The sequence below is a fragment of the Hemiscyllium ocellatum genome, chromosome 20 (genome assembly GCF_020745735.1).
Source record: "Hemiscyllium ocellatum isolate sHemOce1 chromosome 20, sHemOce1.pat.X.cur, whole genome shotgun sequence".
NCBI lineage: Eukaryota > Metazoa > Chordata > Chondrichthyes > Orectolobiformes > Hemiscylliidae > Hemiscyllium > Hemiscyllium ocellatum.
In genome coordinates this window covers 33932226-33946192 of record NC_083420.1, presented here as the reverse complement: position 1 = coordinate 33946192, position 13967 = coordinate 33932226, and the positions used below count along the sequence as shown (strand labels likewise).

Genomic DNA, 13967 nt, shown 5'->3' with positions numbered 1-13967 from the left:
CAATGACACTCTGCAACGCTTATGCTCTCTCATGCCCTCATTCCCATTAACTCGCTCTCTCTCATGCCTTTGCACATTCTCTCTCTCACGTCCTTGCTCTCTCTTGTTCTCTCATGTCCTCACACTCTCATGCCCTCGCTATCTTTCATGCCCTCATTCTCTCTCATGCTTTCAAACTCCATTTTGCCATCACTCTAACACACTCTCGCCCTCGCTCTTTCTCGTGCCTGCGTTCTTGCTCTCTTTCTCTCTTGCACCCTTGCTCTCTTTCTCTCTTGCACCCTTGCTCTCTTTCTCTCTTGCACCCTCGCTCTCTGGTGCCCTTCAATCCTTCTTTCTCTTAAATTTTCTCCAGATCTTTCCTAAACTTTCTCCTACTCTTCCTTATGCACCAGTTCCAGTAGTTTCTCCTAAATCCTCTATGCTTCTTTAATCTGCCATCCTTATCTGCTCTGGCGTACATGTGACTTCAGATCTAGAGTAACATGGTTGACTCTTTACTGCCATCTGAAATAGCATAGCAAACCACTCAGTTGCATCAAACAGCTATGAAAGCTATGAAAAGGAATAAAATCTGACAGATCACCAGCATTGAGCTCAACACTAGCAACAACAATGACAAACGGAACACAAATTGCTGGAGAAACTCAACTGGACTGACAGCAGCTGTAGAGAGAAAGCAGAATGAAAATTTTGAGTCCAGTGATCTTCCTTCAGAAGTGGTTCAACATTAACTCTGTTTTCTCTCCACGAATTCTGCTAGACCTGTTGAGTTTTTCCTGCAATTTCTGTTTTTGTTTCAGATTTCCTGCATCTGTAGTTCTTTGTTTTGTTCTAATGTCAAACCTAATCCTATCAAACTTAATCCTGTCTTAACTAAAAACTGGTAAAGCCATTAGAATGTTATCATTTGTCATGAGGGGAATTAAATACAAAACTAGGGCAGACTGTATCTGGAGTACTGTACATGGTATTGGTCAGCTTATTTACAGAAGGATGGATATGCTTTGGAGGCATTTCAGAGAGGTTTACTACATAAATATTTGAATTGAAGGGATACCATATGAGGAAAGGTAGGGCAGAGTAGGCTTATAAGAATAAGAGATGACTTGATTGAAACATACAAGTCTTCACAAGTAGATGTAGTGAAGATTGTTCCTGTTATGGGATAACTTAGAACTCAGGGTCTTTCTTTAAAAGTCAGGGGTCATCCATTTAAAACAGAGATGAGAAACATAGATGAGATGAGAAAGATGAGAATAAACGATTTTCTGTAAGAACTAAGAGTCTTTGGAAGACTGTCCTGAAAAACTGAGGGTAGCAGAGTCCTTCAGTAATTTTAATGCCATGAGAGATAGGTTCTTGTTAAACAGGGACTGAAAGATTATCTGGAAGATGGGAATACAGATTTGAGATTACAATCATATTAGTCATGATTTTATTGTATGAAATTAGCTGTCCCACAGATGAGTCAAGCACAGTCTGAGACAATCATTCTCATAGAAACATAACTTACAGACAATGTCCCAGGCTACATTATAATCATCCCTGGGATATGTCTCTCCCCCAACAGGACAGCATCATTCTGACTACGTAGTCAGACTCGGACATGGAATGGTTAATTCTTGTGGGGTTTTTGTGCTGCGTTAGCAGATCTGATGCCTCAGGATCCTTGAGTTAGAACGAGAAATAAAAGTACCATTTGGCAGTCAGTTTCCTTCCCTCTACAGTTTACAACAATATATTTGTTTGATTACAAGCCACTTTGTTGTGTTGTGTGTGATCAGACTTTGAATGATGAACTCAAGTTCTATCTTATCAGCCTATTGAATTAATGAAAGACATGCTCCATGAAACAGCATATTTTGGTCAAATTAAAAGGTGCATGACAAAGAAAATACCTCAATATATCTATTCCCAAATTTTTAAAGCAAGTCTATTCATGTGAAAACAGTTGTAATTGTTTACTCCAATCTATTTCCCTGAACCAAGACCTTCTGATGTAACTCTTAAAAAACTTTTAAAAAATGGACTTCATCAGTTGGTATTTTTGCAGAGCTCTCCATCTCCTGTTTTTATTACTCTAACCCATAAGTTACAGTCCAAGTTACTTATGACTGATGTTATTACTGTCATATACTTTTTTTAAACTGCAATTTATGGAACAACACAAGGCCATACTTTCCTCTCAGGACACTTCCAAGCATTCCATTTATATATTGGGAAGTCTATCGCTTCATTCAAACAATTTGTTAACTCATTCTCCACAGTGTCTAACACATTCCCAGTTCTGATCACTATCCAATGATTATTTATGCCTACTGGAATGTTTGTACACATCAGGATTGGCAACTTCACATAGATTTGTTAATCCGTTATCTAATAAAAGTCTGTTCATTCACAGAGTCATAGGGATGTACAGCATGGAAACAGGCCCTTCGGTCCAACTTGTCCGTGCCAACCAGATATCCTAAATAAATCTAGTGCCATTTGTCAGCATATGGCCCATATCCCTCCAAACCTTCCCTATTCACATACCCAGATACCCAGATTCATATACCAAACCTCCACTACTTCCTCTGGCAGCTCATTCATTATATACACTCTGCATGAAAACTCTGCCCCATAGGTCCCTTTTGAACCTTTCCCCTCTCACATTAAACCTATGCCCTCTGGTCTAGGACTCCCACACCCTGGGGACAATACCTTGTTTATTTACACTATTCACGCCCCTCATAATTTTATAAGCCTCTATTAGGTCACCCCTCAGCATGACACTCCAGGGAAAATAGCACTAGCCAATTCAGCCTCTCCCTGTAGCTTAAACCCTCCAACTCTGGCAACATCCTTTTAAATCTTTTCTGAACCCTTTCAAGTTTAACAGGAGACCAGAGTTGTACACAGTATTCCAAAATTGTACAGAATGAAAAACAGTCAGGATATCATGATGTTCAATCTCAATAAACAAATCAAACCAGAATCTCCATAGTTTTCAGCAGATCTCAATAGCCTTACCAATTCACATCCATTGTATAGAATTCCAATTGACTAAACCCTTCTTGGTTCATTTTGTCCAGAATTCCAGTAGATTAAACACTTTCCCATTACCTCCCATTGTGAAAAGTGTCAACAAATTAAATCCCTTCTGTTCCCCATGTGTGATTCTAACAGCCACTGTTGGCAGGATATTCTACCATGGGAGCTTTCTAGGCCAAACCAGTACAAAACTCATTTGAAGAAAGATGCACAAATTTCAATGATTAGAATCAGAAACTAGAGTTGGTTTCTTGCTGATTCTTGGGGAACTGAAGCCATTGTTAGACCCTGACTTCTGCTGCAGTTTAGAGGAACTAACATCACGTAGATTTTGGGTTTAGTCCTGTTGTGCATGGCTCTGTACTACATCAACATAATGAAAATCACTGTTTAGAGGAGCTAATGATCTAAAACCAGGTTGTGTGGGTCTTAGGAAGACTGTGGATATATTCCATAATGTGGAAAAACATACAGGGACTGCAGAGCCAGCTTTATGCCAGAGACATTCTGCAGGTCTGACTTGGCTGTTGTCCTTTACTGCCTTCTCTCGCTTTTACTCAAACACATTTCCTCAGGAAGCTGCCTGTTAGTTTAGCTAAAAATATAAAAATGCAAGCAGGGTACACTCAGTCTCTAAAAATAAAAATATGCAGCTGTGGCATCAACTTCAAACCAGCCATTAATCAGCTGTTCTCTTGGATTGTACTGGCACTCACTTTAACTGACTCCTATCCTTGAATTATGATTTTAAATTCATTTATGGGATGCAGGAATCACTGTTTCAGTCAGTATTTACTATCAATCCATAACTACCCTGGAATGTGTGGTGGTGTCCTGCTGCCTTAAGAAGATTGAGTCTTGTGGATGTAAGAATACCCACAGCGCTGGGAGGAAGAGAGTTCTAGGATTTTGACAGTAAAGACCAATGACCTCGTTCCAAGGCAGGATGGTGTGTGGCTTTGATGAGCTCTTGTATGTGATGGTGTTTCCATGTATCTGCTGCTCTTGTCCTTGTGGGGTTTTTTTGATTAGTATGTGCTGCACTCCTTCAAGATCAATATATCGTTACTGAGATGCTGTGCTTAGAGCTGAATGCAATATTCCAGCTATGTCAAACAAAGGTTTTATACAATTGAAGCATCACAATGTCCCTTTTTTAATTCCAAAACTTGAGACAAAGGCTTTTAGTATTTTTTGATGACTGCATTTATGCATAAGCCTTTTGTAATTTAAATATCTGGACATCAAACACCTTTTTTATGACACGGTTTCTATTCTCTTGTTATTAAGAATCTATTTGAATTTAACTTCCTAAATTTCAGCGGATTACCTCACACTTCCCAATATTGAATTCCACCTGCCATAGCTTTTTCAGTTCTCATTCTATGGCCATTTGAAATTTCCTCTTTGCAGCCAAACAACTTACTGACAATGGGGAGAGGGCATGGCAATGAAATTAGTTCTGATTGCTCTAGAAAAGAGCCAGTGAGGACATGGAAGGCTGAAAAATTCAATATCTCCCTATGAAAGCTTTTGCACTTGGTACCTCTGACTCAAGGCTATAGGGCTGAAAGTGTGTTGCTGGAAAAGCGCAGCAGGTCAGGCAGCATCCAAGGAGCAGGAGAGTCGACGTTTTCGGGCCTGAGCCCTTCTTCAGGAATGAGGAAAGTTGTAGAGGGAGGAAGAGAGCTTCTTCAAGGAAGGCATCCTTGCAAGAGGATCCGCAGTAGGTTAAAATCTTCTAGGAGAAAGTGAGGGCTGCAGATGCTAGAGATCAGAGCTGAAAGTGTGTTGCTGGAAAAGCGCAGCAGGTCAGGCAGCATCAGGCCCGAAACGTCGACTCTCCTGCTCCTTGGATGCTGCCTGACCTGCTGCGCTTTTCCAGCAACACACTTTCAGCTCTGATCTCCAGCATCTGCAGTCCTCACTTTCTCCTCAAGGCTATAGGGTCAAACCTCACTTTAAACATGAGCATAATTACAGTTGTGAGGTGCATTACTGAGGTAGCTGTGCATGTTACATGGGACGCCAAGAATAGGGTCCACTGACCTATTTGCATAAATTCTGGATCCTATGTTTTCTCAACTGGTGTTGAATTCTAGATAAATGCATGATAGTCCACCCTCTCTCCACTGTACTCGAGAATTGTGTGCATACCAAGCAAAGTAAAGAGTGAAAGAGTTGTGGAGAGCAATTACATCAGGGTTAGAGAATGCTGAGACCTGGTTGCAACATTTAATGAAACTGTTCCCAGGTTCCCACATCACTCTCAGTACCCACAACCTCAGTGAAGAAATGACTGATGTAAATATCTGCTACTGGGTCAGTGCTGAGATCCCATGGATTAGATAGTTTTGAATAGATGAAGATGAAAGGGCAGACATTTATGGAGTTATCAGATCTTCCATGCATTCACTCAACACCTGAAAATCAAAGTCGAGAGTCTGGTGCTAGAAAAACACACCAGGTCAGGCAGCATCCAAGGAGCAGGAGAATCAACGTTTTGGGCATAAGCCCTTCATCAGGAATGAGACTTGCGGGCCTAGAGGGCTGAGAGATAAATAGAGGGGGGATGGTAGCTGAGAGTGCAATAGGTTAATGAAGGTAGGGGAAAAGGTGATAGAGCAGAGAGGATGGTGGAGCGGATGGATGGGAAAGATGATGGACAGATCAAGAGGGCAATGCCGAGTTGGAGGCTTCGGACTGGGATAAGGTGGGGGGGGAGGGGAAACTGGGAGAAATCCACATAGATCCCGTGTGGTTGCAAGGTGGAAGATGAGGCGATCATTCTCCAGGCATTGCTGAAAATCGAATTCAGAATGGCATGCGCTGTTAAAACAATCATAATACCCTTAGGTTTCTTCTATAGGTACATGTGTATATGGCAGCCTGGTGGATGCAATTTTCAATATACAACACAACGACGGCTGCATTGGCTATGTGGTTGTATTTGAGCCTGACTCCAACTCCCTCTCACTCACTAATTCACCTTGTTTTGTTACAGACTGTGGAAGACAGTGTGGGTAATGCCTCCCAATCCAGCTCCATTCTTTCAACCACTGTTTAAGGATCATGGAGGAAATTTCACGGTAATGAATTTTTCTTTGCACATTAAAATAGCAGTAATAATTAACTATAACTGTGGTATAAAGCGACATATCCCAATTACTTCCCTTTCTTTTAGCTTTACTGGTTGTATTCCCTGTCACCATGCCCTCTCCCCCGCCCACTCCCCCCCCCCCCCCCCCCCCCCCCCCCCCCTCCACCTACTCTAGTGGGACTATCTGTTCTTTCTAGTCTGGCAGTTGAATACACCATTGTTCTGCCATTCTCACATTCCAATCACTTGATCTGCACCATCAACATCTTTTCTCCCCCAGTACTCCCCACCTGCCCCACACCCTGACTATAGTATAAATGCTAGGCAAAAGTGAGGACTGCAGATGCTGGAAATCTGAGTCTAGATTAGAGGAGTACTAGAAACGCAGAATAGGTCAGGCAGCATCCAAGGAGCAGGAAAGTTGACGTTTCGGGCAAAAACCCTTCAGGAATGAAGGCAGGGAGCCTCTGGGGTGGAGAGATAAATGGGAGGGTGTGGGGGCAGGGGAGAAGGTAGCCAAGAGTACAATGGGGGTGGGGATGAAGGTGATAGGTCAGAGAGGAGGGTGGAGTGGATAGGTGGGAAGGAAGATTGGCAGGTAGGACAGGTCATGAGGATGGTACTGAGCTGGAAGGTTGGAAGTGGGGTAAGGTGGGGGGAGGGAAAATGAGGAAACTGGTGAAGTCCACATTGATGTCCTGGGGCAGAAGATGAGGCTTTCTTTCTCCAGGCGTTGGGCGGTGAGGGAGTGGCGGTGGAGGAGGCCCAGAACCTGCATGTCCTCGGCAGAGTGGGAGGGGGAGTTGAAATGTTAGGCCTAAGGGTGGTGGGGTTGATTGGTGCGGGTGTCCCGAAGACGTTCCCTAAAACACTCTGCCAGGAGGTGTCTGGTCTCCCCAATCTAGAGGAGACCACATCGGGAGCAACGGATACAATAAATGATATTTGTGGATGTGCAGGTGAAACTTTGATGGGTGTGGAAGGCTCCTTTGGGGCCTTGGATGGAGGTGAGGGAGGAGGTGTGGCCGCTGGTTTTGCAAATCATGCGATGGCAGAAGGTGCCAGGAGGGGAGGGTGGGTTGTGGGGGGGCATGGACCTGACCAGGTACTCACAGAGGGAACAGTCTTTGCGGAAAGCGGAAAGAGGTGGGGAGGGATATACATCCCTGGTGGTGGGGTCCATTTGGAGGTGGCAGAAATGTTGGCAGATGATGCGGTTTATGCGAAGGTTGGTGGGGTGGAAGCTGAGGATCAGGTGGGTTCTGTCATTGTTACAGTTAGAGGGGTGGGGTTTGAGGGTGGAGCTCCAAGATGTGGATGAGATGCATTGGAGGGCATCTTCAACCATGTGGGAAGGGAAATTGTGGTCTCTAAAGAAGGAGGCCATCTGGTGTGTTCTGTGGTGAAACAGGTCCTCCTCGGAGCAGATACGCAGAGGCAGAGGAATTGGGAATAAGGGATAGCATTTTTGCAGGAGGTAGGGTGGGAAGAGGTGTAATGAAGGTAGCTGTGGGAGTCGGTGGGTGTCAAGTTGGTCGTAATTGACAGAGATGGAGAGGTCCAGGAAGGGGAGAGAGGTATCAGAGATGGTCCAGGTGAATTTAAGGTCGGAGTGGAATGTGTTGGTGAAGTTGATGAACTGCTCAACCCCCTCGCGGGAGCACGAGTTGGCGCCAATGCAGTCATCAATGTAGTGGAAGAAGAGGTGGGGAATGGTGCCGGTGTAACTACGGAAGATGGACTGTTCTACGTAGCCGACAATTAGCAGAAATGCTGCCCCCTCCACACTTCACGTCAACTCTGATGAAGAGTCATCTAGACTTGGAACGTTAGCTTGCTCTCTCTCCATGGATGCTGCCTGACCCGCTGTGATCTCCAACACGTTTTGTTTTCAGTAGTTTCCAGCATCTGCAGTAATTTGCTCTGACATAGAGAAGAGAATTAGTGCCAGTGAGACTGTCACCTAGCTATAGTGTAGAGAGACGCAGGGTTAGAAATTACTTGGCCATGCTAAATTGCCCAGAGTGTGCAGGGATGAGCAGGTTAGGTGCATTAGTCAGGGGTAAATGTCGACTTATAGGGTAGGAGAATGGGTTTGGGTGGGATTCTGGTCAGAGGGTCAGTGTGGACTTGTTGGGCGAAAGGGCCTGTTTCCACACTGTAGGGGTTCTATGAGATTCTATGAGATATTTGGGCTTGAAATGGACTCCACATGTGGAGAGACCACCTTAAATAAGACATAAAAATAGAAATTACTGGAAAAGCTCAGCTGGTCTGGCAGCATCCATGGAGAGAAATCAGAGTTAACATTTCAGATAGAGTGACGCTTCCTTAGAATCAGTTCTGATTTCTTTCTCAGCTCTTCTAATCATCTCGCAATTTTGACAGCGGACTCTGAAACTGCTTATGACCCAATGCCTAATGACAAACAGTCCGACCTAGCATCAGTTGGTTATTTTTCAGGTGTACCTGTATGTTTCAGGCTAGGGCTTCAGTTCCCAAAATGTAGCGCCATACCTCGTCTTGTGTTTCATTTAAAACACAACTTTTCCTCATGTTGCCATTGATTCTCATGCCAATATAAATGATCAGATTACATCGGTGACCTCCAGTTCACAGGCTTCTGCCGAGGAGAATAGGTTCTCCAACTCCCCAATTTAAATCCCTTATGATTTTTAATACATCTATCAAATCTCAGTTCTAACCTTCTTTTCTCTCCTGCTTCTCCAATCTATCCATGTAATCTCATCCCTGGAAACATCCTTGCAAATAGAATAGGATCCCTACAGTGTGGAAACAGGCCCTTCGGCCTAGCAAGCCCATGCTGTCCCTCCAAAGAGTATCCCACCCAAACCCATTCCTTTACATTTACCCCTGACTAATGCACCTAACCTACACTTCCCTGAGCACAATGGGCAATTTAGAACATAGAACATGGAAAGGTACAGCACAGAACAAGCCCTTAGGCCCACGATGTTGTGCCAAGACTTAATCCTAACGTAAAATATATTAACTTAACCTACGCACCCTTCAACTCACTGCTATCCATGTGCATGTCTAGCAGTCGCTTATATATCCTTAATGACTTAGTTTCCACCACCTCAGCTGGCAACACATTCCATGCATTCACAAATCTCTGCGTAAAGAACCTACCTCTGATGTCTCCTTTATACCTTCCTCCTAATATCTTCAAAATATGACTCCTCATACCAGTCAATCCAGCCCTGGGGAAAAGCCTCTGGCTATTGACTCTATTTATTCCTTTCATTATTTAGTACACCTCGATCAGATCTCCTCTCTTCCTCCTTCTCTCGAGAGAGAAAAGTCCGAGCTTATTCAACCTTTCTTCATAAGGCAAGCCATCCAGTCCAGGCAGCATCCTGGTAAACCTTCTTTTCACCCTCTCCAAAGCCTCCACATCTTTCCTATAGTAGGGTGACCAGAACTGGACAGAATATTCCAAGTGTGGTCTCACCAGGGACTTGTAGAGCTGCAGCAAAACCTCGCAGCTCTTAAACTCAATATCCCCGTTAATGAAAGCCAAAACACCATATGCTTTCTTAACAACCCTATTCACTTGGGTGGCAACTTTGAGAGATCTATATACTCTGTTCCTCCACACTGCCAAGAATCCTGTCTTTAATTCAGCATTCGAGTTTGACCTTCCAAAATGCATCAGTTTGCATTTATCCAGGTTGAACTCCATCTGCCATTTCTCAGCCCAGCTCTGCACCCTGTCTATGTCGCTCTGCAGCCTGCAGTAGCCCTCGCTACTATCAAAGGCACCTCCAACCTTTGTGTCATCGGCAAATCTACTAATCCACCCCTCAACCTCCTCATCCAAGTCATTTATAAAAACTACAAAGAGCAGAGGCCCAAGAACAGAGCCCTGCGGGACCCCACTCAACACTGACCTCCAGGCAGAATACTTTCCATCTACAACCACTCTCTGCCTTCTGTCAGCCAACCAATTCTGTATCCGGATAGCCAAATGTCCCAGTATCCCATACTTCCTGACTTTATGAATGAACCTACCATGGGGAACCTTATCAAATGCCTTGCTGAAGTCCATATACACCACATCCACTGCTAGACAATCAACCTATCTTGAGACCTCCTCAAAGAACTCAATAAGATTTGTGAGGCATGACCTGCCCCTCACAAAGCCGTGCTGACTACCTTTAACCATGTTATGCTTTGCCAGATATCCCTCAGAATTCTTTCCACAACTTTGCTGACCACAGACGTGAGACTGACTGATCTGTATTTGCCAAGAATTTCTCTATTACCTTTCTTGAAAAGTGGAACATCATTCGCCTCCTTCCAATCCTCCGGTACGACTCCGTGGAGAGTGAGGAGGCAAAGATCCTCGCCAGTGGCTTAGCAACCTCCTTTCTTGCTTCCTGGAGCAGCCTAGGAAAAATTTAGTCTGGCCCTGGAGACTTATCGATCTTAATGTTTTCCAAAATTTCTAGCACATCAACTTCATCAATCTTGATCTGGTCAAGCCTGTATACCAGCTCCTCAAAGTTTTCATTTACAAAAAGGTCCCTTTCCATAGTGAAAACCAAAGCAAAAAACTCATTTAGGGCTTCCCCTATCTGCTCAGACTTCACGCACAAGTTCCCTCCGCTATCCCTGATCGGCCCAACCTTCTCTCTGATCATTCTCTTATTCCTCGCGTATGAGTAAAACGCCTTTGGGTTCTCCCTAATCCTTCTTGCCAAACCTTTTTTGTGCCCCCTCCTGGTTCTCCTCAGTCCATTTCTGAGTTCCTTTCTAGCAAGCCTGTAATCCTCTAAAGCTATGCTAGATCCATGGCTCCTCCACCTTACATAAGCTGCCTTCTTCCATTTGATGAGAGGTTCCTCTGTTTTCGTCATCCAAGGTTTCTTAATCTTACCCTTTCTTACCTGTCTCAGAGGAACAAATTTGTGCATCACTCGCAACAACTGCTCCTTAAATAGTCTCCACATGTCTGCTGTGCCCTCTCTGTGGAACAATTGCTCCCAGTCTGTACTTCCCAACTCCTGTCTGATAGCATCATAGTTTCCTTTTCCCAATTAAATATCTTCCCTTGGTAACTGCTCCTTTCACTCTCCAAGGCTATGCTAAATGTGAGGCAGTTGTGATCACTTTCACCAAAGTGTTCTCCCACCGCAAGATCTGACACCTGTCCTGGCTCATTGCCGAGCACCAAATCCAAAGTGGCCTCTCCCCTCGTCGGTCTGTCTACATACTGAGTAAGGAAACCCTCCTGAACACTCCTGACAAAAACAGCTCCATCCAAACCATCTGCACTTAGGAGGTTCCAATCGATCTTGGGAAAGTTGAAATCACCCATAACAACAACCCTGCTACTTTTGCGTTTTTCCAGAATCTGCCTGCCTATGAGTTCTTCAATCTCTCTACTGCTATTAGGTGGTCTGTAGAAAACCCCCAATGCGGTGGCTGTTTCCTTGCTGTTCCTAACTTCCACCAATACTGACTCAGTAGACAAACCTTCCTCAACAACCTTCGTTTCTGTAGCTGTGATGCACTCTCTGATTAGCAATGCTACACCCCCTCCTCTTTTTCCACCCTCCCTGTTTTTTTAAACATTCTAAACCCTGGAACATCAAGCAACCGTTCCTGCCCCTGTGAAACCCACGTCTCCGTTATGGTCCCAACATCGTAGCCCCAAATACTGATCCATGCTCTAAATTCGTCACTCTTATTTTGGACATTCCTTGCATTAAAGCAGACACACTTTAACCGATCCCTTTGTTTCATCGCGTGAGAAACCTTCCTGATAGATTCAATATATCCTGTCACTGTCTCGCCTGCAGCTGACCCCCTCTCAGACATGTGGTTCCGATTCCCATCCCCCTGCCAAACTAGTTTTAACCTTCCTGAATCGCACAAGCAAATCTCCCATCCAGGACATTTGTGCCCCTCCAGTTCAGGTGCAACCTGTCCTTCATGTTCAGGTCCCACCTTCCCCAGAAGGCATCCCAATGGTCAAGGTATCTGAAGCCCTCCCTCCCTCCTGCACCAGCCTCGCAGCCACGTGTTAAGCTGCATTCGCTGACTGTTCCTCACCTCACTGTCTTATGGCACCGGGAGCAAACCTGAGATCACTACTCTACTTGTCCTGCTCTTCAGCTTCCAACCTAACTCTCTGTAGTCATTTTTCAAACCCACAATTCCTTTCCTGGCTATATCATTGATGCCAATATGTACCACGATTTCTGGCTGCTCATCCTCCCCCTTCAGAGTCTTGTAAACCCGATCAGCGACATCCCGGACCCTGGCACCAGGAAGGCAACATACCTTCCGGGAGTCCTGTTCCTGACCACAAAATCTCCTGTCAATCCGTCTAACGATTGAGTCCCCTACCACTAGCGCTTTTCTATTTCACCTCCTTCCCTTTGAGCCACAGTGCCAGGCTCAGTGCCAGAGACCTGACAACTATGGCTTTCCCCTGGTAGGCCGTCCCCACCAGCAATATCCAAAACGGTATACTTATTGATGAGGGGAACAGCCACAGGAGATCCCTTCTCTGACCGTCGGTTCCCTTTCCTCCCCCTGACAATAACCCAGCTGTCCTTATCCTTATCTCAGCCACTTAAAAACTCCCCAGAAGTCCTTCGCTCCTCTCAGAAAATGGAGGCCCTGACGCCCGAACTAAGGTTTTTAAACTGTTAGACTCACCTTCCCAGAAGTCCTTCACTCCTCCCTCACACCTCTCGGCAAATGCATTAGCATAGCCAATTCACTGAACTGGCATATGTTTGGCTTGTGGGAGGAAACCCACACAGACATGGGGAGAATGTGCAAACTCCACACAGACAGTCGGCCAAGGCTGGAATCAAACCCAGATCCCTGGTGCTGTGAGGCTGCACTGAGTCACCATGCCACCCCAAATCCTTTTTATAACTCTCTAATGCCATTACATCCTTCCTAAAATGCAGTGTCCATTATTGCATTCAATGCTTCAGCTGAAGTAGAACCAATGTATCTTTGAAGATTCACTCTAACTTTCTTGCCTCTATTTATAAGGTCATGGATCCCATTTACCTTAATAACCTCTTTCTCAACCTGCCCTCACAAGTTTTCTACACACATATCCATAGATCTCTCTGCTCCTGCAACACTTTTAAAATGGTATCCATTTCTTATATTTCCTCTTCTCATTCTTGCTGTCAAAATATATCAGTTCACACCTTCTCTGCATTAAATTTAATTTGCTGCATGTTCACTAATCCACCAAACTGTCTAACTCATCTTGAAATCTATCATTATCCTCCTCACAGTTCATGATACTTCCACGTTTTGTGTCATCTGTCATTTTTGATATTGCACATCTAAGTCTAGATATTTACTATATATTTAGGAAAGCAGTGGTCCTATTATCAATCCCCGAAGGAACCCACTGTAATTTGAAAAGTAACTGTTCTTCACTGCTGTTTTCTGTCAGTCAGACAACTTAATATCCATACTGTCACTGTCCTTTTATTTCATGAGGTTCAACATTGCTTGTCTGCCCATTTTTTTTGACACTTTATCAAACACCTTTTAGAGGTTCATAAAACCACATTAGCCGCAGCATCCTTATTATTCTTAGTGTTACCTCATCAAGAAACCTAATAAAGTTCACTTAACAAATACGAGCAAGCTTTCCGTAATAAATCCACCTTTACCCAAGTGATTTTGTCCAGAGTTTAACTTCTAATTTTTTTCCATTATGGAGGTTAAACTGGCATGGAGATACTGGGCTCATTTTTACAGCCTTTATTTAGTCATGTACATTTCTCCAAATCCTGAGGCTTCAAGGGGATTAAAATCCAGT

The 13967-nt window shown here is 44.3% G+C and overlaps 1 protein-coding gene across 2 annotated transcripts in view; it reads left to right on the top strand.

Annotated features, from left to right (window-relative positions):
• LOC132825447 (interleukin-21 receptor-like) overlaps positions 1–13967 on the top strand; it is a 71767-nt gene that overhangs the window by 36408 nt on the left and 21392 nt on the right. For both annotated transcript variants that reach the window (XM_060840725.1, XM_060840724.1), the window contains exon 8: positions 6041–6125. In XM_060840725.1, coding sequence (XP_060696708.1) covers positions 6041–6125 — 85 coding nt within the window. The remainder of the gene's footprint in view (positions 1–6040; positions 6126–13967) is intronic.